The following is a 26,914-nucleotide window of genomic DNA, read 5'->3' on the forward strand; positions in this document are numbered from 1 at the left end:
TCCATTTCTTCCAGGTTGTCCATTTTATTGGCATAGAGTTGCTTGTAGTAGCCTCTTATGATGCTTTGTATTTCTGCGGTGTCTGTTGTTACTTCTCCTTTTGCATTTCTAATTTTATTTGAGTCTTTTCCCTTTTTTTCGTGATGAGGCTGGCTAATGGTTTATCAATTTTGTTTATCTTCCCGAAGAACCAGCTTTTAGTTTTATTAATCTTTGCTATTGTTTTCTTTGTTTCTGTTTCATTTATTTCTGCTCTGATCTTTATGATTTCTTTCCTTCTACTAACTTTGGGTTTTGTTTGTTCTTCTTTCTCTAGGTCCTTTAGGTGTAAGGTTAGATTGTTTATTTGAGTCCAACCCCTCCCTTTCAGTCTGTTTGTTTCTCTAGGTCTGAAGTGGGTTTCTCATAGACAGCATATATATAGGTCTTGTTTTTGTATCCATTCAGCAGACTGTGTCATTTGGGAAAAACATTTAATCCATTCACATTCAAAGTAATTATTGATATGTATGTTCCTGTTACCATTTTCTTAATTGTTTTGTGTTTGGTTTTGTGGGTTTTTTCTTCTCTTGTGTTTCGCACCTAGAGAAGTTCCTTTAGCATTCATTGTAAAGCTGGGTTGGCGGTACTGAATTCTATTAGCTTTTCTTTTCTGTAAAGTTTTTGATTTCTCCATCAATTCTGAATGATATCCTTGTGGGGTAGAGTAATCTTGCTTGTAGGTTTTTCCCTTTCATCACTTTAAATATATCCTTCACTCCCTTCTGGCCTGCTGAGTTTCTGCTGAAAAATCAGTTGATAACCTTAGAAGGATTCCCTTGTCTGTTATTTGTTGTTTTTCCCTTGCTGCTTTTAATATTTTTTCTTTGAATTTAATTTTTTTAAGTTGATTAATATGCATCTCAGCATGTTTCTCCTTGGGCTTATCCTGTATGAGACTCTCTGTACTTCCTGTATTTGGGTGGCTATTTCCTTTCCCATGTCAGGGAAGTTTTCGACTATAATCTCTTCAAATCTATAACCTCTTCAAATGTTTTGTCCGGTCCTTTCTCTCTCTCTTCTCCTTCCGGGACCCTTATAATGTGAATGTTGGTGCATGTAATGTTATCCCAGAAGTCTCTCATTTCTTTTCATTCTTTTTTCTTTATTCTGTTCTGCAGCAGTGAATTCCACGGTTCTGTCTTCCAGGTCTTTATCCGTTCTTCTGCCTCAGTTTTTCCATTATTGATTGCTTCTAGTGTATTTTTCATTTCAGTTATTGTATTGTTCATCTCTGTTTGTTTGTTCTTTAATTCTTCTAGGTCTTTGTTAAACATTTCTTGCATCTTCTCGATCTTTGCCTCCATTCTTTTTCCAAGGTCCTGGATCATCTTCACTATCATTATTCTGAATTCTTTTTCTGGAAGGTTGCCTATCTCCACTTCCTTTAATTGTTTTTCTGGGGTTTTATCTTGTTCCTTCATCTGGTACGTAGCCCTCTGCCTTTTCAGCTTGTCTAGCTTTCTGTGAATGTGGTTTTTGTTCCACAGGCTGCAGGATTGTAGTTCTTCTTGCTTCTGCTGTCTGCCCTCTGGTGGATGAGCCTATCTAAGAGGCTTGTGCCAGTTTCCTGATGGGAGGGACTGGTGGTGGGTAGAGCTGGCGGTTGCTCTGGTGAGCAGAGCTCAGTAAAACTGTAATCCACTTGACTGTTGATGGGTGGGGCTGGGTTCCCTCCCTGTTAGTTGTTTGGCCTGAGGTGACCCAGCACTGGAGCCTACCTGGCTCTTTGGTGGGGCAAATGGTGGACTCTGCGGGGGCTCATGCCAAGGAGTACGTCCCAGAACTTCTGCTCCCAGTGCCCTTGTCCCCACGGTGAGCCACAGCCACCCCCTGCCTCTGCAGGAGACCCTCCTTAAGTGTTCTCCAGCCTGTGAGTCACCCACCCAGCGGTTATGGGATTTAATTTTACTGTGATTGCGCCCCTCCTACTGTCTCATTGTGGCTTCTTCTTTGCCTTTGGATGTGGGGTATCTTTTCTGGTGAGTTCCAGTGTCTTCCTGTCGTTGGCTGTTCAGCAGTTAATTGTGATTCCGGTGCTGTCACAAGAGGGAGTGAGAGCACGTCCTTCTACTCTGCCATCTTGAACCAATCCTAAGAGGGCTGAATTGTGGCTTGATTTCAGGGTAGTTTCAGGAGTCAGACTTGAATTAATTTAATTATAGTGTAATATCTACTTGCTGCAGGTGACTTTATGCAAAGAGGAATAAACAATGCTTTGTTTTTATTGATCGTATATGGTGTATGTGTGATTCTTGACTAGAGTATTGGGAGCCCCCTGGATTGGGAGTTCTGGTTTAATAAAGTCTAGTCTGCGCCCCATCCTATGTGGGCAGCTCTAGCCCTGGACCAAGTGGCTGAGACTGTTCTAGAGGGACTCGAGGGAGGGTGGCTGCATCTGAGGAAATGCAGCATCACGAGCAGAAAGCCTGCTCAGCGTAGATGTGATGCACTGGGAACAGGAGCAAGGAGGAGTGGAGACCGAGGTGGGGTGTGCGTGGAACGTACTGGGGCGCCTCCGTGGTCTTTCTGGCCCTGATGGTGGGGCCAGAGTTCCACAGCCTTGGGTCAGAAGGCCCTGTGCTGTGGGGAGTGACAGATCAGCCGAACTCTTCTGTATTCTCAGAATGTTAGAACTAGGAAGGGATCTCAAGGGTTATCTGGTCCTTCTCTTTTTTACTGATAAGGAAGTTAAATAATTTATTATTTTCAATTACGCGTCACCTCATAAGCTTCTAAAATCAGATAGTCAACCTTGGAACAGAATTGGCTGGGTTTTTTTCTCCTTGTTCGGGGAGAGCCAAGCTTTTGAGAATTGAAGTGGCCGAATGGTGGATGAGAAAGCAGACGGCAGGGGGTGGCCCTATTGCTCAGCCCTGGGATGCTGAATTGATTTCATGTCAAACCTGCACCGTCCCTGAGTCACAGGAACTTCCCTTGTGTCTCTCGTCATGTCTGCACACGTCTGTACGGTCCCCAAAGGCTTCAAAGTAACCTTGGACGTAGAGGAGCTGTCTTATGCCAGTCCCGTGTTTTCTAGAATTTACACACCCTAGTTTTCTTAGAGCAATTCCCCCAAAATAGTTTTCTTCTTTTCCTTTTAGTAAAGAAACACATGTGACAAATACTTCTTTTAAAAAACAACAGCTGCTCTGAACACAACTGTGCCTTCTGCCACTGGGGGACACTGTTAGACCACAGAACACTCTTCAACGTGTAGAATCAAGGCTCCCTGAACTTCAGATCTCGTCACGCTGCTTTACCTAGGAGAGAGAGAAACTCTGGACCGCTTAATGGTCATCTATCAAATGTTATTTGATAAGTGTAATTTATCAGCCTATGGCCATTTTAAGGCTAATGAGTTTAAGGTAATCAATTATTTAAAAAATCTGTTAATTGGACAGCATTTCAGTTGCTTAGAGGTTTGTGCAGATTGATGGGCCGCATGTTAATGAAGTGCTAATTACTTCCCGGGAATATTTATGCAAGCCAGCGCACTCAGATCTATTTCCCAGCAGACAGCACTCTGAGTTTTCCTTCTGGGGCAAAAGACTCCTAGCTCGTACACGGCAATTCACGTTATGGACTTTGAGGGAGGGTTTCGGGGAGTCATCTTGTGCAAGAGGGAGCATCATCTGCTGGGTTAGAAAAATGGGCATTTGGTTCCCTGGACTGATCTGTATCAGGAGAACCAGGAACTTTTGTCTCTCACTCTTTCTGTGCTTTTTGAAGATCAAGTGAGGACAGAGTCTGTTCAAAGCCTGAGATGCCCTCTCTCCCCGTTGCCCTGTTTTTGGCCCCCTCTGTAAGCCTGAGCTCTGCACATCACTTGTCCACAGGTCAAATTGAGTTCAACAGTACACGGAAGGCCCATAGTGGTGTTTCTGGGGATAAGAAATGAGTAAAAGTCAGGCCTTTCCTTTGCAACTTTATTGTGAGGGATAAGCAGACTTGTAGTTTTCATACAAGCAGCCGTGAGCATCCTTAGAGAAGTGTTAACGGCGTCCTGTTGGGACAGAAAGGAGGGAAACTGCAAGAGGAATCAGGAGAAGCTTCCCGGGATGAGCTACTTCGTTTGCATTCTCTGTTGCTTCAGCATCTGCTCCCCTTATTCAGTGCAGTTCTGTCGGGTGCCCACGGGTGACGCCCAGCCCAGTGCTGGGAGCGCAGGAGGGAGTAAAGCCACATGCACCGCTGGCCCCCGGAGCTCAGCTGCAGGCACGGGGCGCCGCTGGCCCCAGCTTGCTGCTAGCTCTTCTTCGTCAACTGCTTACAGTGGGGCTGCTTCCGCTTTGGATGGCGTAAGTGCGACGCGTTGTGCTCCAGGTCGGGGGGTGACTTAAGTCAGTCGGGGGTCTTTTCCTTTCTGAAGGGACGCACATCTGTCCTTCGAGGGGGACCACCTGGAGACGCCTGAAGAAGTGACTCGTAAGTGTCAGGTTCACACGGCAAGGGAGCGCCGCGAGAAATTGTTCTCAGCACTGCAGACGAGAGGGAGATGGCCTGGGGGAGTGGCCGTGGGGAGATTCGGGAGAGGGAAGCATCCCACCGAGAAAAGGCTCACAGAGCGGGAGGGCCGAGGGCGTTGGGGGCCCAGAGAAGGGTCTAGGCTGGGCCCGATCCTGAGAACTCGTGGCGCCAAGAGATCAGGCTGGAAGAGGGCACCTGGGCCTCCGGTGCAGGGAGGACCAGGAGAGAGGGTTGTCCAAGGGGCTGACTTTCCGATCAAGAAGGAGATGGACAGCAGCTTTGAATTCCAGGGAGAGGCTGGGGAGAATGTACCCCAGGAAGCCAGGAGCCCCCCATGTTCGTGGACTGGGAGGCGAATGGGAGGTTTTCTGCGCTCTCTTTCTGCTAGGCGTCCGGTGGTGGCTTTTTATCCCCGGTGCCTTACCGGTCACAGACAGCCCCTGTGGACAGGCCTGAGGGCCAGAGCACAGGACCTTGGATCTGAAAGAACATCTGCCCCCCAGGTAGCAGTTGGGAAGCAGGAGGTTTGCTAAGGTCCTTCCAGGGTGAAATCCCTGTCCCGGGTGTTTCCCTGGGGAGAAGCCCGAGGGCATTTGCTCGGATGAGAAGCCGCCCTGTGCTGTTGTCCTGCAGGAACGTGAGCCACACAGCAGGCCCTGCCGCTCCCCGTGCGGAGGTGGTGGCCCTCCTGCAGCCGTGCTGGGGTCCCCCCACCCCGGTGAGGCCCCCGCCGGCTGGCCCTTCTCCTTCTTTCAGGCGTGCTCACTGCTTGCAGAATTAGTGCTGTCGTCTACCAGGGAATTCTAGAATCTTCTCTGGAGGCAGAGGGAGGAAATGTAGAGAATCCGTGTCTCATCTGAAATTCTGGGACTTGTTTAGTTATCGGAGCGAAACATCACCTGGATCAGCCACCTGCCAGGACGGAGGGATGTCATCGTTGGCTGAGAGCCCTTGAAGGATTTTATTCGCCTCTTTCACCATCTTCCCTTCCTCCCTCCACCAAGCAGCTCGGGGAATTTTTATCAGTTTTATATTAGTTTTGTTCTACCTAGAGACTTTTCTTCTTTTTTTTTTTTTTGGCTGCACCGCACGGCTTGCGCAACTTCCCCGACCAGCGATCAAACCCGTGCCCCCTGCAGTGGAAGCGCCAGGGAAGCCAGTAGAGACTTTTTTTTTCCTCACACCCCCAGAGTGGTTTTGGTTTTTGTTTTCATTTTCTCTGTATAGTTTGTCTTCCCACTTTTCCAAGGTAGCTTGAATATCCACCTTTCTAGCAAAACCAGATTATTCAAGAACTGCTTTTGCGTTTTCTTTTAACTTCTACTTAGGCTTTGCGCGTGACCTCAGTAGGCAACATAGCAAACTCCTTTCTCTTTTTTTTTCTTTCTTTTTTAATTTTTTAGCAAAGCATTAGACTTTGGGGAGCTAGAAGGCAGAAGGAATTCAGTCACAGGGTTAATTTGCTGGTTTCCGTGGAAAGCAATCGATACTTGCATCCGCTGGCTGTCTGCATCACTTTCTTCTGATCAAAAGCACCGGCAGGATCTTGGGTGCCCAACTTAGGTATAAGCGTTCTCTGAGGTCCTGACATTCCGGGCGTTTACTTTCAGGTTACCCCTTGTACGTGTTTGAGTAACTTTGTGTTAGATTATATTGAAAAATGCACTGTTAACAGTGTAGAAACTTGATTAGAAACGTGCAGGAGCAGTACACTTCACTTATGGTACCAGTGCAGTGCAGTGCAGAAGTGTAAGGTATTGTGCTTTGGGGGGACACTTTTGTTGTCTGTCTTCCACCCATTGCTTCTCTCCCCACCCCTTTCCCACAGGGTCTGACTGAACATTATGCAAGACATGCCTCTGAAAAAGATCTTGCCTGTTTTCTGTCTTGCCTTTTTTGTAGAGTCGTCTGCCGTTGGGTCATGAGTTCAGATTCCACGCCGGCCATGGGAGGTTAAGTAAATTGTGACCACTAATAAAGAGTTACTTGATGTTTGCACAGTTAGACTCTTTATATTGGACTAACTTATGTTTTTATAGATCCCTCATATTTGTATGATTGCTGTGTACACAGCGTAGTTATTTACTACAGATTACTGAGAAATCAGGGCGACATAGCCATTCAGCTGTAAAGATAAGAAGACTGAAGCCCAGGGACTGGGAAACGGTCAGGGTTTTCACGGCGTCCCAGCCTTGGGCTGCAGGCTCCTCTCTGAGCTTTGGCTGTGCCCGTCAGGGATTTTGTTTTCTCCCCTCCACTTCCTCCCTCCCTGACTCTCTCTCTCTCTCTCTCCCATCTAAGTCCAAATTAGAAAAATGAGCAGAGGCCAAGACGGGGTTCACCATTAAGCTTGGTCTAAAATAGTATACTTGTAGTGCGTGGTCATCCATTTTTCACTTTGATAGGACATTGATCCATGGAGAGTTGGATTAATGAGTTAATTTGTTGGAACTACTTAACTGTCCAGTTTATTGAACATCTGCCACGTGGGCTGCTACGATGTACGGTGAATGTTTTCCTTAAGTTTTTTTTAATGCTTGGGACAATTCTGCAAATGTAGGTGTATGAGCCCTGATTTACAGGTGAGGAAATCAAGACACAGGTTAAGTCATTTGTACAAAATCACGTAACTGGTAAGTGGCGTGACCAGGTTTCTAATCCAGGGTGGGTGGTCTTCACACCTGGTGGTCTGTCTTCTCATGGACTGAACAGGGTTTAAAATGGATGAAATAACAAAACTGTAATAATATAGCAGCAACTGAATGATCCCTAGATTGTAAGTTTAATAGCTATTTAATATGTACTGTATTTATTGAGGGATAATACACATACAGAGCAGGGCATGAGCCCCAAAAGTGAACCGACCGGTGAATCTTCACAGTGAATGTGCCTGTGTAACCAGAACCTGTATCAGAAAACAGAACCTTACCAGCACCCCAGAAGCCCCCTTTCTCCCCATCCACCGCCTCTCTGCTCCCACGGTAACCGTTATCCTGACATCTGACACCAGAGGTTGGGTTTGCCTGTTTTGAACATCAGATCCACGGAATGATCCAGGATGGACTCTTGTGTGTCTGTCTGGCTTCTTTTGCTGACGTTACATTTGTGAGGTTTGGTCATGCTGCTGTGGTCATTCTCATTGCTGTGTATTCTTCCATTATATCCTCACACCACCACCTCCTTCTCCGTCCGACGGTTAATGGACGTTTGGGTTGCTTCCAGTTCGGGGCTGTTACGAATATCGCTACTCTGAGCGTCCTTATCAAAACATTTATATGTTTTAAAGAGACTGTGTCCCTCTCGCAACCTTTCCCCACATTAATGTGACTTTCTGCAAGATGTTTTCTGGTTGGGGTTATAAAGCTATGATGTTATAAAGCTTCTAAACGCTTTCTGAGAGGGAAAGTCATCGTGTTAAAGCGAAACCTGTTGTCTCCTCTCCTGCCTTCCCCTGCCCCACCAATATCACGGCCCAGAAGGGTGGCATGTGTGAGGCCATCATCCCTGTGGAGTCAGACAGACGCTAGTGCAAATCCTGCTCCTTCCCTTTCGTAGCTGTGTAGCCTGGGGCAGCGATAACAGGGTTATTTTTACTAGTCGTTATTTGTTGCCAATGACAGCACTCATCACAGGTGACGTTTACTGAACGCTTACTGTTCCAGGCCCTGCGTTGGGCATGCATTTCTCATTTATTCTTCATAACCCTATAAGGTAATCTTTCCCCTGCTGCTGCTTCCTCCTCCTCCTCTTCTTCTTCCTGGAATTTAGACCCAGTTGGTGTGACCTGGAGCCCGTGGACCTTGAAGCTGTCTGAGCCTATAGGGAACTTGGAGACTTCACAGGGAATAAAACCTCCTGCCTCATTGGGCCGTCACAAGGCTGAAATGATGGGGAGAAGCTCGTGGACAACATCGAGGGAAGATGCGCGGTGACTCCCCAGTGGATTCCTTCTGTGGCATCTCTCTGATGCTTTCTCGGGGTGAGGCGTGGGTGTCATCCTGGAAACGGACACCTCGTGATTTGCGGAGCTATCGCCACCTACTGGTTGGTCCTGCCTCACCCTGACCAGCTTATCTTGAACATTGGCACGCGTTCTGTCTTCCCGAGGTTTTTCTTGCCTTCTTTCCCATCTTCTAAATAGAAAATACGTGCCTTATTTTTTTTTGTAGAAATACACTTTTGGGGGATGAAAAAACCGATGAGAATACTAGATTGGTATTTTCCCAAGCACGTCAGTGTTTGGCACGTGTACAGCAGCGTCTTTGTGGCCAGTTTATTGCGGGTCTGAGGTTCTAGCAGCAGTGGGCCGGGTAGAGTTGGAAAAGTCACATGTCTGAGCTCTTGTGGATGGCCGTGGTTTGGCGTCGTTTGTCAGCCGTAGTTTAGGTTTGTGGCCACAGAGGTCATCTGGGCACTTGTCTGATGCCTTTGGGTACCAGATGGTGGCAACGAGACTGAATCGTGAGGTTCACCCCAGGCTTAGGAGTTTGTAAGTGAAGCCCTGGGCTGTGTGGGAGAAATTCCCATTTTAACTCACTCTCTGCTCTCTCAAGGCCTTTCTCCTCACAGCCAGCCAGCCTCCCTTCTGGGAACAGTGGCTATTGCAGGAGATTCCCGTGGGTCCAGGGACAGCCGTTGCCCTTCCAGGTTGACCCAGGCCTGGACTTGGCTGGCCTGCGATCTTAAATGACTTGGGTTTTTCAGGGTATCGTGAGAGGGTTGCTAGAATCTCTTAGAGACAGCCTGGGAAACAAATGCTCTTAAAAACTGCCTTGGAATTACTTTCCACTTTCCAGAAGAAGTCGCAGCAGTTCAGATGTTTAATTCTTTAGCTTTGCTCGGTCCTAGTACAGCTGTAACCTGCATGCACCGACAGGTTTCAGGTATTGTCTTCTTCCTTTTTTTTTTCAGTGTTTAAAAAAATATTTATTTGTTTATTTATTTATTTGGTTGCACCGGGTCTTAGTTGCGGCACGCAACTAAGTCTCCTTAGTTGTGGCATGCATGTGGGATCTAGTTCCCTGATGAGGGATCGAAGCCGGGCCCCCTGCATTGGGAGCTCGGAGTCTCAGCCACCGTGCCACCAGGGAAGTCCCAGTATTGTTTTCTAAAGGATTCATTTATTAGTGCTTCTAGATAGAATTAGGTTTTAAATATTAAGATAAACATGGAATTTAGCATAATCTGTAAATTCTGATTTTTCATCTCAAAGGATTGGGTTTTAAATTTTATCTTTGTGGGAATTACTGGAGGTCCAGTGGTTAGGACTCTGCGCTGTCACTGTTGAGGGCCCGGGTTCAACCCCTGGTCAGGGAACTGAGATCCCATAAGCCCTGCGGCCAAAATACAAAAAAAAATTATCTTTGTGATGTAACAATATGTAAATGAACTGCTGGAGCCAGGAATAGACTGATGGGAAACTCAGATGCAGTGAAATGTTTGTTTTATTAGTCGAGCTGTGGAATTTTTCTGTGGGGATGGTTATTCGCCTCTGGAAAGCAATCAACACAAAATATCCGGGACAGGCAGAGGCTTGGCCCCAGAGTTAACCTTTGAAAGGGGAAAAAAATGCCAAAAGCAAGGACTCAGAAGGCATCTGTAAGGATGGGATTTCCTTACTCTCTGGGATAGTGGAGTTTAGTGATGATTTCCGTTTCTTGATTCTCAGGAATTAAAGGCAGAATTTTCATCAGGTTGCGTTTTTCAGTGCATAGCATTAGTACATGTCTAAAATGCTAATACTATATGTCAAATCTGTGGTGTTATTCAATGGCTTAAAATCTTTCACTGAATCCCCTCCACTTCAGAACAGCATCAGAGATCCTCACTAGCAGCCTTGTTTCCTTGCTACACACCCTGCACTGTAGCCTGAGCCATTCAGAAGTCCATGTGCGTGTGATAGACTTTTTACACTTTGCAGAAGGTTTTTAATGTTTGTAGCCTGAGTGGGTCTTAGAACCACTGAATGTTACCAGCGAGAACATGAAGGGGGCTTCGTGGCCCTTTCCCCACGCTGGTTGTGAAGAGGGGCAGACTGGAGAGAAAGAAGAGGGAAAATGTTTGTGCCTTCATTTCAGTGGCTGTGGGTCACCTAGTTGAACTCTTATGTTTTTGAAGAACTCTTATGCTTTAAAGGCCTTGAGAGGTAGAGCTTTGTATATACAGGGTTTCCCAGACCTCTGAATAAAATATGGAATGGTGTTGGTCACATAGTAGGACTAATAATAGCTTCCATTTATTGAATCTGGCATCATAGACGTGCCAGAGATTATTCTGAATACTTATATCCACATGATAGCCTGTTCTTTTTTTTTTAAGTGTTATTTTTATTTATTTATTTTTTTGGTTGCATTGGGTCGTGGCTGCGCACGGGCTTTCTCTAGTTGCAGCGAGTTGTGGCCACTCTTCGTTGCGGTGCGAGGACTTCTCATTGCGATGGCTTCTCTTGTTGCGGAGCACAGGCTCTAGGTGCGCGGGCTCAGTAGTTGTGGCTCATGGGCTCAGTAGTTATGGCACACGGGCTTAGTTCCTCCGCGGCATGTGGGATCTCACCGGGCCAGGGCTCGAACCTGTGTCCCCTGCATTGGCAGGCGGATTCTTAGCCACTGTGCCACCAGGGAAGCCCCTTCAGCCTGTTCTTACAACACACTCATTTTAGAAGGTGGGAGAACCGAGGGGCAGACATCTTAAGCATTGTCCAAGATCTCAGGGCAGGTTTGCTTCTCCTATACTGAGCTGACCTTCATTTTCCTTCATTGATTTGACAGTTTTAAAAAAATTACTTTATGAATCCGTTACTGGGCCAGGGGCCTGTATATGACACGAGTGTCTTCCTGTTACTTTCTGGAAGAATGTTTCGTAGCAATACTAATATCCAGTTACAGAGTGCTTTTACTTCCAGACGTATTTCTGTCTCCTCTTTCCTTTCGGGCTGCGGATTCTTGCTGCTCAGAGCCCTTTCAGGCTTTACGTGTTGCTCTGGGCTCCAAACCGCTCAGGGGTTCCCTCTCCTGCTAGTTATTCGTGGACTCTGTTCCTTCATTTAAGGACTGACTGTTCATTGACTCAGTCCAGGGGGTCTGAGGAATATGAACGTAAACCAGATGCGGTCTTTGCAGTGAAGAGATGGTATGATTTATGTACATTTTGCTGCAACACGAGGTGGAGGTTGGTGAGTACTAGGAAAAGGGGGCAAAGAGAGCCCCATAGTTGTCTAGAGGTCAGAGAATTGCACCTGGGGAGTTGCGGGGAGGGGCTTCGTGGAAGATCTGACATTTGTCTGGACCTGAAGGCGTGAGTGAGATTTGGCTTTGTGGTCCAGGGGTGGGTAGGGAGAGGATCAGTGTCCCTGCCAGAGGGCACGGTGCAGGCACAGGATGCTGGTGGGGAAGGCAGGGACTTGTGAACATACGGGGAGCAGTGAGTGTTCATTTTCCTTTCGTCGAGGACAGGATCTGAGCTGGGAGAGCTCCCTGATGATCAGAGTTGCGTTTCCCAGCCTTGGGAGCCATGGGGAAGGTAGTTGGCAGAGGGGAGGAAGTCGAACAAGGAGGTCAGTAAGATGGTTATTGCCGTGTCGTGGCTCCAGGGTGAAAGTTGCTGAAAAGGAACCAGACCCCAGATTGTCCTCCGGCCACCACCACTGCCCGGAGGGCTCCGGGAACCGCAATGTGGCCCCCAGCCAGTTCACCCTCCTTCTCGTAAGTGACCTTTCCCAGACCCCAGTGTGGTCCACCGTATGGGGGTCAAGACTGCCTACAGGCGTGTCTGGTGCCTCTCCAGTCTCCACCGAGGAACACATTCTCCTCGGGGTGCGTTCGCCGTCAGGCTGCTGGGATGGGGTCACTAAGCTACCACTGTTGAGGTTTGTGAGTTTCCATTTGGGGGAGGGCTGCAGGCATGCTTGTTTTTAAAAGATCAGTGCAGGTAGCATTTAAAGGATGTTTGGTGTAATTTGTTCGATATATATATTATTGCTCATTAATTTTGAGCCTTAATCGTGTGTTTATACCTAAAATAGATAAACAAATGAGGCAGCTACAATTTTTCTGTTTTAGTTGATTTATTTATTCTTTGGGCTTTTGTCCTCTCTATTTTTACGTTGATTTTCAAAAGATTTTTCTTTTTTATTCTGTTTTTTTTTTTAACTAATTTTATTGGAATATGGTTGCTTTACAATGTTCCGTTAGCCTCCACTACGCAGTGGAATGAATGAGCCAGACACATACAGATATCCCCTCCCTTTTGGACTTCCCTCCCGCTTAGGTCACCACAGGGCATTAGGTAGAGTTCCCTGTGCTCTACAGTATGTTCCCATCAGCTGTCTATTTATAAAACGTGCTGTAGATGACCTTACTTCCAAAGCAGAAATAGAGACACAGACGTACAGAGCAAAAGATTTTTCTATAAAAATAGCATCATAATTTGTTATACAGAACATGGGTTTTAAGATCGGAGGATGTTCCTTTTCTTTTCTTTTTTTTTTTTTTTTTTTTTTTTTTGTTTGAGATTTACACTACTGGTAAAATTAACCTGGACGAGTTATTTAACTTTTGTTCCTCCATTTATTGTCTGTGGAGAGGAGATGCTAGTTCTTCTGATTGTAGGGTTGTTGCTGTTATCAGATGTGATCACGTCCCTGCCTTATCTAAAGCGCTGGGTAATTGTTGGCTGCCATCTGGGACAGTTCAGAGTTTCAGGAAAATGTCATAGATGACTTGGAGAGCAATAGTCCTGCTTGGAGCTGGCGGCCTCTGGACCCATTTTATTTGTTTTAAAATTTTACTTGAAAGCACATCTTTTTTTTTTTTTTTTTTTTTTTTTTGCGGTACGCGGGCCTCTCACTGTTGTGGCCTCTCCCGTTGCGGAGCACAGGCTCCGGACGCGCAGGCCCAGCGGCCATGGCTCACGGGCCCAGCCGCTCCGCGGCATGTGGGACCCTCCCGGACCGGGGCACGAACCCGTGTCCCCCGCATCGGCAGGCGGACTCTCAACCACTGCGCCACCGGGGAAGCCCTGAAAGCACATCTTTATTCTTTCCCGATGTACACCCCACACTCCCTCACCCGCATGCCAGAGTCCACGGAATCACATACCCACGTCTCGCCTTCCGTGCACCCCTGCCCCGTGTGTAAACACAGACCCTCACTTACGTGTTTGCTTCGGGCGTTGATTCCATGGGCAGAAATAAAGATGGATCCTGACTTCTGGCTAGGAGCTTGTTCATGGAAGCTCTTTCCTCTTTCTATTTAGTACAGATCTGATTAAGCTCAGCATTTATTCAGCTTCTGCCATGTGCCAGGCACTTGGCTGGACCTGTGGATTTAAAACTGGAGAAAAAGTGGTTCTGGCTCTTGCACAGAATAGACGGACACCTGTGGTTACCGTGTGAGGATGCATTTTGTACCGGAAGTACATCTGCATGACGCTGCTGGCGCCCCGAGGGCGCGGAGGGCACCAGTCTCCAGACAACGTCGGGAGAGGTGGGGATGGTGGCGGTACTTGGGGTGAGCCCGCTCGGATGGGACCCTCCCTCCCGCCCCTGCCCTGTTCTCGGATCCCCGTTCCATCTGAGGACATAGCGCTGGCCGGAGAATTAACAAACGTGTACTCCGGACTTTCCAGGGAAGGCCCGCTGTCAGATGCTCCGCTGTATTCAGGCCCCGCATCTGACTTTTGCTTTGGAAAAGTAAGTCCTCCTGCAGGACAGGGAAGCATAAAATGGCGTGTTGGTTATGTTGAAAGATTTGTGTGTGTCGGGGACAGGGGGCAGGGAGGGGGTCAGTGCTGAGAGACGTGCCCAGGGGTCTGCAGGTGGACCTGCCGCGTGGACCGCAGGGGTTTCCAGCCTCCGCTCAGGCAGCTGTGTCCCCCCTGCCGTTGCCCCCATGACTTTTCTCTTCCGTCTCGTGAAATATGCTGTGTATTCGTGCAGTGCCCTCTGTGTGTCGCAGCCGCAGGGCACTAAGGAAGGAGACGTGTGCCCTGCTCTCCAGGGGCCTCTTACACACACACACACACACACACACACACACACACACACACACACACACTTGAAATTGAACACGGACGGAGGGACCCAGGGATCATCACGTCACATGTTCTTTTCGCTTTGCTGATCCAGAGTCCAGGCCCAGAAAGAAATCACATCGGGTGGTTCTGCTCTGTTCTCCAGTGAAGCCTCCTCTTCCATCCAAATAGTGAGCTTGGAGAGCCAGGCACTGCTGCCAGGTGCCCTCCCCCTCTCTGTCCCCCTCCCTCCCTCTCGCCTCCCCCCTTCCCTGGCGCTGTTCTGGCAGCTGGGAGATGGGGTGTGGATGGATGAAATCCTTGCCCTCAGGAGCTTCTGCTCTAGGTGGCCGGTGACAAATCAGTCTGTGGTTTGGATGAAGCAGGAAGTGCTGGGGTGACATTGCAAGTTTAAGCAGGGCGCTTAGGAGGTCAGGCCTCTCTGAGAAGGTGACATTTGAGGAAAGATGCAAAAGGCTGTGAACGGGATGAAGCCCCCAGGGCGCTCATGTGGGTGGGAAGGAGACAGGGACCAATAGCCGGGCGGGAGGAGGAGGTTGCTCTGTGCCCAGGGAGCTGCTGGCCACGGATACAGGGTCCGGGATCCGTGGGTTTCTAGAACTTGTTAATTTGGAGGCCGAAGGGAGCGTGAAGGACCTGGGTCTGGTGCCCAGGTGCTCGTCGTGGGGTTCAGCCCGTATTTAGACGTGGTGGTGGGTAGCACCTGCATGACCTGAAGCTCAAGGTGAGCCTGGTGGTGACCCGCCAGGCTGTGGGACTCCTTTGCTTTAGTTGTTGGCAGCCCAGAAGCAGCTGGGCCCCTCCTTCTCCTCGCTGCCCCCATCTCTTTGACAGAGCTTCAGAGTTTTCAATGACGTGGTGAAGGGGCGCCGTGGAGGATGCGGTCTCAGCTGCTGGACCAGCCCGGCTGTCCTGGGCCTCGGCCTCTGTGCAGACGTCTGAGCAGAGCCCGCAGTGAATCTCTTCTTTCTGTTTCAGGCAGCCCGCTGGAGGACCCTGACCTGAAGGACACGTATCTCATCCCGAGAAACATCATGGCTGAGCCAGACTATATAGATGACGACAATCCTGAACTAATTAGGCCTCAGAAACTAGTCAATCCTGTCAAAACATCCCGGAACCATCAAGACCTTCACAGAGAACTTCTTATGAATCAAAAAAGGTGAGATGCTTTCTTGAGCGGAGTTTTCCTTAGGGGACGTTTAAGGTAACTAGATGTAAGTTTAGTTACGTTTACAAAGGCTTCGAAGAGTTGTTTGTTTCTTGACCGTGTTTAACACTTCCTATTCCTTTCGCGTCCTTGAGTCAGGGCATCCGTGACGTAAAGCCGTCTGCAGGCTCAGCTGCTGGCCCCAGGGTCTCTCGGAGTTCTGTGGTCCTGGGTCCCCTTCTCAAGTGGATGAGTATTTTAGAATTTGTACAGAAGGGGCTGGATTAAAGGACAAAAGAGGGTGTCCTACGTCGAAGAGGAATACATTATTGCTTAAATTTGTAAAAATTCTGAATTTTCCCCATATATTTGGGGAAATGTGAGAACAGATACCGCCCACTTCAGCATTTGTAGAGTGGCAGGGAGAAGTCTCTAGAACCACATCAGAGTTAACAGTAGATAAGGACCCCCTTTCTTATGTTTTCGTTTGTTTGTTTTTAGGTAGCATTTAAAATGATTACTATCATCATTTTTATTATTATCAATTTTTTTTTTGGAGAGGAACAAAACATTTACCTTCAGTCTTCTTTGTAAACCCTTTGCTAGTTCCATCTGTGTCATACGTAATTTTGGGCATTGGGTTCGGTATACTCCGCTTTTTTAAATTTTGAACATTTATTTTATTGAAGTACAGTTGATTTACAATGTTGTGTTAATGTCTGCTGTACAGCAGAGTGATTCAGTTATACATATATATATTCTTCTTCATATTCTTTTCCATCATGGTTTATCACAGGATATTGACTATAGTTCTCTGTGCTCTACAGGAGGACCTTGTTGTTCATGCATTCTATACATAATAATTTGCATCTGCTGACCCCAAACTCCCCATCCATCCTTCCCTTACCCCCCACCCACCTTGGCAACCGCAGGTCCTCTTTACGTCTGTGAGTCTGTTTCATAGATAAGTTCATTTGTGTTGTATTTTAGATTACACATATGAATGATATCATATGGTATTTGTCTTTCTTTTTCTGATCTTGGTTAGTATGATAATCTCGAGGTCCATCCATTTTGCAGCAAATGGCGTTATTTCATTCTTTTTTTATGGCTGGTGCTCTGCGTTTTAAGTGATTATGGGCAGGGCTCCTGGACTGGGAGAGCTGAGGATGAAAAGTTGCTTTATTTATTAGGATGCAAGGTTACTAGCAGATCTATTAGGCTTCATTTAGACCTGTTTTCAGATCTTCATAGTAAAAGTGTTTGCTGATCCGAGCTGTGGAACTGTGGATTACGCATCTGGCTCTCTCTTTGCTGAGCCTTGGAGAAAAGGTAGCTACTGCCGCCTGTACTGAAAGATGTGCAGACCAAGCTAAGCATTGGGGGTGATGTTTGGGAAGAAGGGCCTAATTTAAAAAAATAAAACATTTTAAAAAGGGATGAGGGGGCATTTTTCTGGCAGTTCTCCGTCGGAGTGTACCTCTGCCAGAACTCATATCTTCTGTCCCAGGAACTCTTTGTAACTACATTTCTCCCTCCAGATGTGGGAATGTGACTTACTTTCTGTCCCCAGCACACTAGCGTGCTGTCTGAATAACGCTTATTCAGTAGAATGTGAGTTTGATCCCTTTTGAATAAGTCCTTAGCTTCTACCTGTCTTTGTCGCATAAAAACAACAAAACCCCCAAGGATTTGGTATCATCGCGCCCATAGCAAAACAAGACTGTATATGTTCCTAAACAGGCCAGAGAATTTGGAGGCCGTCCTACCTGGGAAACCATGTCTGCATTTTGGTGGGAAGATGGAAAGGTTAATATCCTCTAAAAGAGAGTAGCCAAATGGTTTCCTAAACCAAATAATTTTCTGATTGTCTTTACCTCCTGGATCTCAGTTCCCTTGCCTGTCAAATAGGAGTGGGAGACTTAGTTAATCTCTCAGGAACATTCTAGTTCAAACTGTTGTTGGGTTTTTGTTTTTTCTATTGTATCTATGAAAAGGCTCCACGTCAGAATAGAGACAACGGTAAAGCAAAGTTGGCGGAATAGTTGTTCTTTGAATTAGAGGCTGTAGACTATTCTGCAGAAATGTATTTAGGAGCCTGGGTCTGTCTGTGTAAAACATTACATTCAGTTTGTGCAACTGAATCTGTTTCCAAATTTCCTGGAGTAGGCACATTCTGTGAAAATGGACCTCACTCCTGTTTGCCTTTCTCTCGCCTGTTCTTTCTTTTACTTGTTTGCACAGCTGACTCCTTAGCCAGGCCCAGCTCAGCTAATTTTGGAGAATGCTCGTGTTCACTCGAGCACCGTGGTATAGAGAGGACCTGGGCTTTGAGGTCAGGGAGAAATGGTGTGAATCCTGGCTTGCCATTGGACTTGACCTACCTTTTATGATCTTGGACAGGGTCTTCCTTCCTGAGATCTGTTTCTTCATCTCTAAAGTAGGGGATAAAAATATCTTATAAAAAATGAAAGTAAATGAGAGCATGTTTAAATACCTGTTAAAACACCTGGCATATAGGAAGTGCTCATTTAGTCCCAGCTATCTTCCCCCTTCCTATGTAGCATCATCTGAAACTTCCTGTTGCTTTTTCCCCTTTTTCTCTGAAAAGTTCTGGTCTGGTTGTAGAAGTACATTTAAAAAAAAAATGAAAATTAAAGGGAGGTTTCAAAATCAAACGAATATATCTTATCCTATGCCTTCAGGTTTTTTCAAGGTAAAATCTTAGTTTGGTCGGATCCTCTTATTAGGGATACAACCGGTTTTAGAGTGAAAACTTCTCAAGCAGTTTCTTCTCTTTTATTCATCTTCTATCATGCATGCTTTTTAGAGACTGTGGGGGTTTTATTTCTGTTTTAGTGCCAAATAATAGAAAATAATCACATCAATAATATGTATGTATTTGGTTAAAGGATAGTCATACTTGCTTACTGGTTTGTACCGTAATGAACGTCTGTTTACTTGGCTGCAGTTTGTAAAGGGCCTTCGCATAGTTTATCCAGTGATCTTTCCAGCAAAACCCGGCGTGTGTTGTCTTGGGGTTGTTCCCATTCGACATGTGAGTGAGAGGAAACTCAGTCATTGGCTGAAGAGTCTTTTCACTTTCACATGATAGTTTTACTGGAATAAAAAAAGGGTAGAAATCAACACAGAATTACAGGCAGTTTAAAGACAGCGATGAATCAAATTTAATAACCATATAAATGCGAAGAAGGGGGAGGGTAGGGGTAGGAGAGGGAGAGAGAACTGAGATGAACACGGAACAGGCCCTGTGGAGCTTTTGCTCCGCGCGGCCGCAGTTTCACTCAAAGACCTGTCGCAGTCCAAAGAGTTGCATTGCTTAGGAGGGCATATCCTCATAGGTATTCTAACGCCGTATCCTGCACTCTTTCAAGTGTATCGTTCTGGCCCTCTATTTGCTGTCTTTTGGACCCAGCTAAGTTTCAGGTTAAAAGTCTTTAAAATTTGATCTGGTCACAGTTTACCACTAAGTCTGACGATTAAGACCCTGTGTTGGGTTCTCAGATTCTTTGTTCCCATAACAAGGCAGATTGCAAGAGGCATTATTTTTGGTAGTTGAAAGATCAGTGTTCAAGAGGTCGTAAAAAATGAGAATATTTCCAATATAATTTAGAGAGAATCTGTTTTCCCTAAAAAAGAGTACTTTTGGGGCAAATATAGAATACCCGGCTACTCTACATCTCTACCATTGGCTCTTTGGCTTGTACATTTCGGTCGACAGTTTCTAGGTCCCTGTGTTTTGGGTCACTCTTCAGTTGGTGTGCTTTGTTAGACAGAGAGCTAGATCCTCAGTAAATGCTTATTGCTATGCAACATGGAAAAAAAATATGGGAAGTTGAGGTAGAAATATTTACATTTGAATCCATGCGGGTAGAAATGGCTCAGTCATAAATGTGGAGCAGGGCAGGCCAAACCAGGAGATTCCAAGGTTCAAGATCAAGGGCTTGAAAGCCAAAGGCAACCCTTCCCCTCCCCGCTACAGAAAAACATTAGGCCAGGAGGTGTTTGGCTGGGTGGGCAGGGGAGGGGAGGGGAGCATGTCGTGGGGGAGTTTGCGCCAGACCTGCCTCTGCCTCGGTGCTGACCCGGGTGAGGGGGTGTTCCCCCTTTTACGCGTTTACGTGTGGCTGGTGTGGAGGTGGAGTGGCGTGAACGTAGACCGGTCCAGTCGGCCCCTGAGCGTGTTCAGTGGTTTATGTGAAGTGTGAAACGGACCTTTAAACGTTGTCTGTACATTTTCATCAGTGGTGGTGGGAGTATAAATTGTTGAGGCCTATTTGGAAAGCAGTTTCACGGTCCACATCCAAATCCAAAATGTGCAGACGCTTAGCCAGCAATTCTGCTTCTATGAATGTAGCCAACAGAGATACTTGGATAGGAGAAATATAAATGGACAAGGAAGCTCCTTACCCCCAACTGCGTTCAATCGGGAACCATTGGAAACAACCTAAATGTCTCTCGTTATGGACATGGCAAAATTTGGGCGCTTCTGTGCTCCGATAAGGGTATAGATAGGATGGAGCACACTCTAAACAGTGAGTTATCTGTGGGTGCAGAAATGGGGAGCAGTCCATGGGTGCAGGGCCTCTACCTTGTACAGTTTTCGGGGCCACCATTCACCTAGATTACAGTGCAAGTGGTGCACCCCATAGATGTCTAACGGGGAGAGTCTAGGTGTGCTTTCGCTTTTCATCTTGCATGTATGTATATAACACCTAACCTCTCTTTTTTTTTTTCAAAGAGCACGTATTAATTTAAAAAATCGGCTTGGTCTGCTGTGATAGTCATGAGAAGCAGTTCGGGAATAACTGTTGGTCTTGGGTGGTACCAAGCCCCCAGGTCTTAAGCAGTTGTCAATCATAAAGGGATTGAAAGTTCTTGTTAATTGAATTGATTAAAGAGAATCAACGTTGTCATGCAGAGACTGTTACTGTAATTTTTATGAAATTTGGAGCTTATTTCTGTCTTGCTATCTCTGCAGCCTGATCCAGTTTTAGACTCAGAGAATCACATAGGCAGTGCTGGACTTTTTCCATACAGCAAAGAAAGTTAAGTGAGCTGCTTGATAAAATATTAACTAAATTTGTATGACTTCTTGACTATTATAAGCGCAGGACATTTATCATATAAGCACCATTTTCCTGAGTTTTGTGTTACTAAATATTTTATCTTACTGCACCACTGTGTAAAATCTTTGAACAGGAAATGCGTACCGTATATTAGTTAAACCCATTCACGTGTTGTGATAGAATGCCAGCTTAATGCGTCATACATCAGAGTTTTTTCAACAGCTTTTGCATAAGCCAGAGCACTTAATAACGGTTGAGGTTAATTTCACCAGTGAATTATAGTTTGAAATTTAAATTATGCAGGTAGTTAAATTCTTAATCCTAAAGTTTACATACCTTAACTCTGTCTGTACTGTCATCCTGAGACTTTTTAATAGTCATGAAACTGAGTGGGTCTTTACTCAGATTATTTACAAACATTTTCCGGTGCTCAATGACACTTAAGTCTATTGGAGCGAAGTACCATAAGCAACTTTTCTTATTACGCTGAGTAAGACTTAATTTCCAGAATAGTCTGTCTGTCTGTACTTCTGTCCTCCTCATACAATCTTAATAACCGTGAAATAAGTTGTAAATCGCAAAAATAACCCGTCTCTTTTATTTCACTGGAAGTATGGCTGAACTTAATATTTCTTTCTGTTTTTTTTTTTTTTTTTTTTTTAATAAATTTATTTATTTATTTATGGCTGCGTTGGGTCTTCGTTGCTGCGCGAGGGCTTTCTCTAGTTGTGGCGAGCGGGGGCCGCTCTCCATTGCGGTGCACGGGCTTCTCATAGCAGTGGCTTCTCTTGTTGCGGAGCATGGGCTCTAGGCACGCGGGCTTCAGTAGTTGTGGCACGTGGGCTCAGTAGTTGTGGCTTACGGACTCTAGAGCGCAGGCTCAGTAGCTGTGGCTCGCGGGCTTCAGTAGTTGTGGCTTGCAGGCTCTAGAGCACAGGCTCAGTAGTTGTGGCACACGGGCTTAGTTGCTCCGCGGCACGTGGGATCTTCCCGGACCAGGGCTCGAACCCGTGTCCCCTGCCTTGGCAGGCGGATTCTTAGCCACTGCGCCACCAGGGAAGCCCCTCTTTCTGATTTTTTAAAACCGAAAGTTCTGCTAATGAAAATTGGGAAAGGGAAGACATATATGTTATTTTAACTCTGTGTCCTTTATCTTCAGTGATGGAATCTACTGACGTTTACTCTGTAAACAGCAACTTTGCAAAATCATTTATCATGATCCTAAAAAGAGGTAGAGAGGAGAGATGCCAGAATTTTTAAAAATCACCACTAGATAGATGTGGAAGTGTGACACCGAGGATTATTTTACAGATGTGATAGGGTGAGCTTGAAAGAGATTGAGGCAAGGGTGGTGTTGAGATTCTTAGAGGCAGAGCACGTTTCGGAAATTCTTTCAGATAACGGCAACTCACGTGAGTCCTAGTTGATTAGTCTCATTAGCTGATTGAAGTAGAGTGGAGAACAGCCACGGAGGTCGATGGGCCTGATCTGCAGACGCCCGGGTGTCATCGGCAAGGTCAGCAGGCGTGTGGGGAGGCGCACAGGCCACCTGGGTCTAAGGCTGGTTCAGCAGCACTGGTTGCCCGCAGCCCAGAAAAGCACCGGTGCCTGTTGGGGCCACGCGTGGACGCGTGTGATGGCATTGTCACTACCCCCCCCCGGGCTGCCTGGCATTGATAGCGTTCTTCCTGTTCTGTGGCTTGTTTCTTTTTTATTGTCCAAGTTAAAAATGAGTTGCGATGACTCAGGGGCTAGTGGAGACGGGCTCAAGAGAGAGAGGATGGTGAAGAGGAGGAGCCCAGACTAGAGAAATCCTGAGGAATTGGCCGAGGACATGGAGACCAGGCAAGTCCCACAGCTGACCATTAACATAGACAGAAGTCCCACCTGCGAAAATGCCAGTGAATGTCGTCCTTCTCCTGACCTGCCTCAGACATTTCAGATGAGGGTTGCTAGGGAATGGCCCGAGTCTGGGTTTTGTTTCGCCCCATTGGAAGAGACGGCAGCCTGCTTGATCTCTCCCCAGCGTCGAGGTCCCCTGAAGCCTGACTTGCGTGTGTTGTCAGCAGTTGAAATGGCTCCAGAGCACTGGGCTGGGGTTCGGGATCCAGGTTCTTCAGGGCCATGCTCCCAGCCATGATGGAACCTTGGACGTGCCTTTAGATGTGCAAGAATCCTCTCCCAAGTCTGAAACATGAAGGGCTGGAAGAGGTTTCTGGGCCATTTGGTTGTTGAAGTTTCTGTGCTAGCTTCTCTCGAGGCTGCATTTAGTACCTGGGGTCAGGGGCTCGAGCCTGGGAAGCTTCAAGATCTTCTCCATGGTGGGTGACCGTCCCACCCACCGAATGAGCAATGCTGTTCCCCACCTTCCCCACCCAAACCTCCTGCGCTAACCTCCCTTGCATGCCCTAGTGTCTGGCATACAGTAGGCGCTCAGAACGATTTTATCGAGTGACGGGCTTTGCTTACTGTTGGAAGGCGCTCTTGCCCTTTCTTTCATGCTCATGAATTTCTGAGACCCCCGGTGTTGACTGTTAGCTGGTGGTAGGCGTCACAGTCATGCTAAGTCGCCTCTTCTGCGGTCGATGCCTAAAATTTCTGTTCATCAAAGATGCATCCATTAGATTAAAACTTTTAAATGTTGTTAATGCTTTAAATTTTTTTTTAATTAAAATAATTTATTTTTACTAGTTCTAATTAAAAAAATTGTTTTGAAGTATAGTTGATGTACAATGCTGCATTCATTTCAGGTGTACAGCAAAGTGATTTGTTAATGCTTTTTTGCAGGGGACTTGCCCCTCAGAATAAGCCAGAACTGCAGAAAGTGATGGAAAAGAGAAAACGAGATCAAGTAATAAAGCAGAAGGAAGAGGAAGCACAAAAGAAGAAATCTGACTTGGAAATAGAACTATTAAAACGGCAGCAGAAGTTGGAGCAGGTAGGGGTGATTGGGGTGAAGGGTGTTTTTTTGTTGTTGTTGTCAATTAAGGGGTACAATATATTGATTTGGTACATTTGTATCGCAATACGATTGCCATTGTAGTGCTAACTCACACCTCTGTCGCATCATATAATTATCATTTCTTCTAGTGGCGGGGACAGTTAAGTTCTAGTCTCTTAGCAACTTTCATGTTTATAATCGTTTTGCTGTCGATAATCCCCGTACTGTGTATTAGGTCTCCAGGACTTAACTTCTCTGCTAGTTGCGAGTATGTACCCTTAAATAGCATCTTTCCCATTCCCCTAGCTAGTCACCATTTTACCCTCTGCTTTTACGATTTCACTGTTTTTAGATTCCACATGTGAGAGAGATCATACAGTACTTGTCTTTCTCTGACTTATCTTGTCCTGAGAAATAAAGGGTGCTGGAACAAGCAGAATTTCCCAGACACGTCGGATGTAAATGTTTTTATACCATGAAAGGAAGAGCTGAGACAGATGTCCGCAGATGGACTAAAATACACTCAAGATAAAGGGAAGGATTCTGTTGAAGACCTAGAAAGGGATTCAGGAGGCAAAGCCAAAACCAGGGAATATCACAGAATTCACAGCCCAGTGCTGGGACCTCAAGCACTTGAGTGAAGTTCAGCTTCACTTACGACTGTGGAGCCAAGTGCATGTTGCCCTCGGCTCCCGTTTTAAGTCTTAGCCTTAATCTTTAGGCTCTCGTCATCCCTCGGTATTTCAGCAGCAACCAGTCAGCTGCCGCTCCTGTGCAGAATTCTTACCCCAGCGCCTCGATCCAGCCACACATGTAAAAATATAAATATAAATATATTTAAAGTGGAGACCAGGAGAAACTTCCTTCCGTTGGGAAATGAAGTCGTTAGGGACTTTGGAAAAAGGAACCGTGTTTTTGGAAAGCCTCTCCGTTTGTAAATAATTTGTAAATAATTTTCCTGTTTCCGAATTCTGTTTAGCTTGAACTTGAGAAGCAGAAATTGCGAGAAGAGCAAGAAAATGCCCCAGAGTTTGTGAAGGTTAAAGGCAATCTCAGAAGAACAGGCCAAGAAGTGGCTCAAGCCCAGGAGTCGTAGGTCCAGGCTGCAGAAGACCGGGCAGCAGCCCAGCGCACACAAAAAGCGTGTGCCCGGGCCTCCCCAGTACTTAACCTCAGGGCCAAAGCCCCTGGAGAGAATCCCAGCCAGCAGAGAACTGTTACTTTGAAAAGAGTTTGGTTTTGGTTTTCCTACCATCCGGGTGGATCAGTTACCTGTGACTGTTGCAGTTCCTATTCGCCAAATGAAGGACGTTGCCCAGCACTTAAGTTGGGATAATGGACCTGTGTTCAAAGACTTAAAAAATAACAACAACAAGAAAAAGAGGAAGAGGACACGGGCATAAATTCCTGAGAGTTGCACTACTTGGTTTTTCTTTCAAGCCAAGTTTAGTGGGGCACAGAGCCTTTTTTCTTTTAAAATGTAAAGAAAATGTGTTTCGTTCTTCCTTTAGTTACCCATCGTGCTGAAATGCGTTTGATCTATTACATCCAGTTTGTAAATTCTGTTTTCTTGTCTAATTTACACTCTCACCCACCTTAGGCTTAACACCAGAGAATGTTAATATTCATGTTGAACAGTTCTTAACCTTTGTCAGCGTTAAGATTCAGAAGTAGAGTGAGGAGCTCTAAAAATATGGGAACAAAGAAATACGTAAGCAAGACGACGGAAACGTCTGTCTTGATCTTATTTCCTTTCCTGTTGGTTCCCTGATGCTTCACGGTGACCTTCTACTTCAGGGAAGGTCCATCATATAAATCCATGTATTGCTTTGATAACTGTTAGGGGTTTTGTTTTGTTTTTATTTTGTTGTTAAGTTTCTTGCTCAGCGAGGCCTTTCACGTGAAATAATCTCCCTGTCCTTTGAGGAATAAAAACTAGTCCGTATACCCCAACTTCAGTGTCAAAAGTAGAGGGTCCAGATCTTTTGGTTTCTCCTGAGAGCAGTATGGGGGAAGCTCCCATGTGAAGCTGTGAAGGGAGAGTTCTTTGGGTATTTTAATGTGAATCAAATGTAGATTGGTCTCAAGGAGGCCCATGTGGAAGATATATAGCATTTATACATTTTTAATATTATTTGAATCCAAGCTTTGAAATTTTCTGATTAATGATCATCTAGCTCTTTGCCCTTTTTTCTTGTGAAGAAAGGCTATTTCACCACTACCTTAGTGACGGTGATGCGTTGGTAGGATGATGTGACTACTGTTGATCTCTCAGGAACAGCTGAGGGGAAGGGGAGGCTGCTCAGTTTGTGCTCTCCAGCTGGCATGCTATACTCCACAGTGAACGCTGAGTTACCAACTGCAGCCAGATTCTGAACGCAAAGTCCCTTTTCTATTGCCGGGATGAGCAGGGGAACATTCTACTTGGGGTGGTCTAGAAGAATTTGTGTGGATTCAGTATGTTCTTTGTAGAAACGATTCAGCCCGTAATTCCTACATTGAAGGCTCTTCTTATAATTTCTTTCAAGAGTCATAGAAAGCTGGATCCCGAGCTTTTGAATCCTTAATAAGCCTAAGTAGAAATTAGCTTTCTATGGGAATTCTGTAGTTTTCATGGTTGGTGATTAGGCTCCTGTTCATCCCGAATGTGGACAGGACAAAAGTAAACGCATAGATAATATACTGCTAGTCATAGAACATGTTGATTACACCTGAAATGGATTATTTCTCTCATCAGCAAGTATTATTTGAATAAAATATGAGGTGCTTAAGGTACAATGTTGCTCTATCATAATTTGCTTTCGAAGGATGGAATGGTAACTATTTTTTTCCATCCTTCTTCCTTTTCAGAGAGGAAAGAGCATTAACCGATCATCTTGAAAGTACGTTTCTGATCGTACGTTGACTAGAGTTCTGCCCCGTGTGTATGGACTAATGATGCAATTTGTAAAATGAAGATTCAGGAGTAGCTCATAGCCTTTAATCCAACCGGATATGTAAGATCTTTAGATTCTGTATCTTTTTTTTTTTTTTTTCGGTACGCGGGCCTCTCGCTGTTGTGGCCTCTCCCGTTGCGGAGCACAGGCTCCGGACGCGCAGGCTCAGCGGCCACGGCTCACGGGCCCAGCCGCTCCGCGGCACGTGGGATCCTCCCGGACCGGGGCACGAACCCGCGTCCCCCGCATCGGCAGGCGG

General features: G+C 46.1%; 1 protein-coding gene across 9 annotated transcripts in view; it reads left to right on the top strand.

Moving 5' to 3' along the window:
• LOC102986058 (protein FAM107B) overlaps positions 1–25,672 on the top strand; it is a 147,485-nt gene extending 121,813 nt beyond the window's left edge. For 5 of the 9 annotated variants that reach the window (XM_055087753.1, XM_024116417.2, XM_028495163.2 and 2 more), the window contains exons 2-4: positions 15,517–15,700; positions 23,566–23,716; positions 24,699–25,672. In XM_055087753.1, coding sequence (XP_054943728.1) covers positions 15,517–15,700; positions 23,566–23,716; positions 24,699–24,815 — 452 coding nt within the window. In that variant the 3' untranslated portion in view covers positions 24,816–25,672. Of the gene's footprint in view, positions 1–8,466; positions 8,489–11,571; positions 11,681–12,115; positions 12,210–14,687; positions 14,709–15,516; positions 15,701–23,565; positions 23,717–24,698 lie in introns of those variants that run through there. The other 4 variants (XM_028495160.2, XM_028495159.2, XM_028495162.2 and 1 more) reach the window with 4 other exon arrangements.
• The last annotated feature ends 1,242 nt before the right edge of the window (positions 25,673–26,914 follow it).

Source organism: Physeter macrocephalus, chromosome 11, assembly GCF_002837175.3.
Source record: "Physeter macrocephalus isolate SW-GA chromosome 11, ASM283717v5, whole genome shotgun sequence".
NCBI lineage: Eukaryota > Metazoa > Chordata > Mammalia > Artiodactyla > Physeteridae > Physeter > Physeter macrocephalus.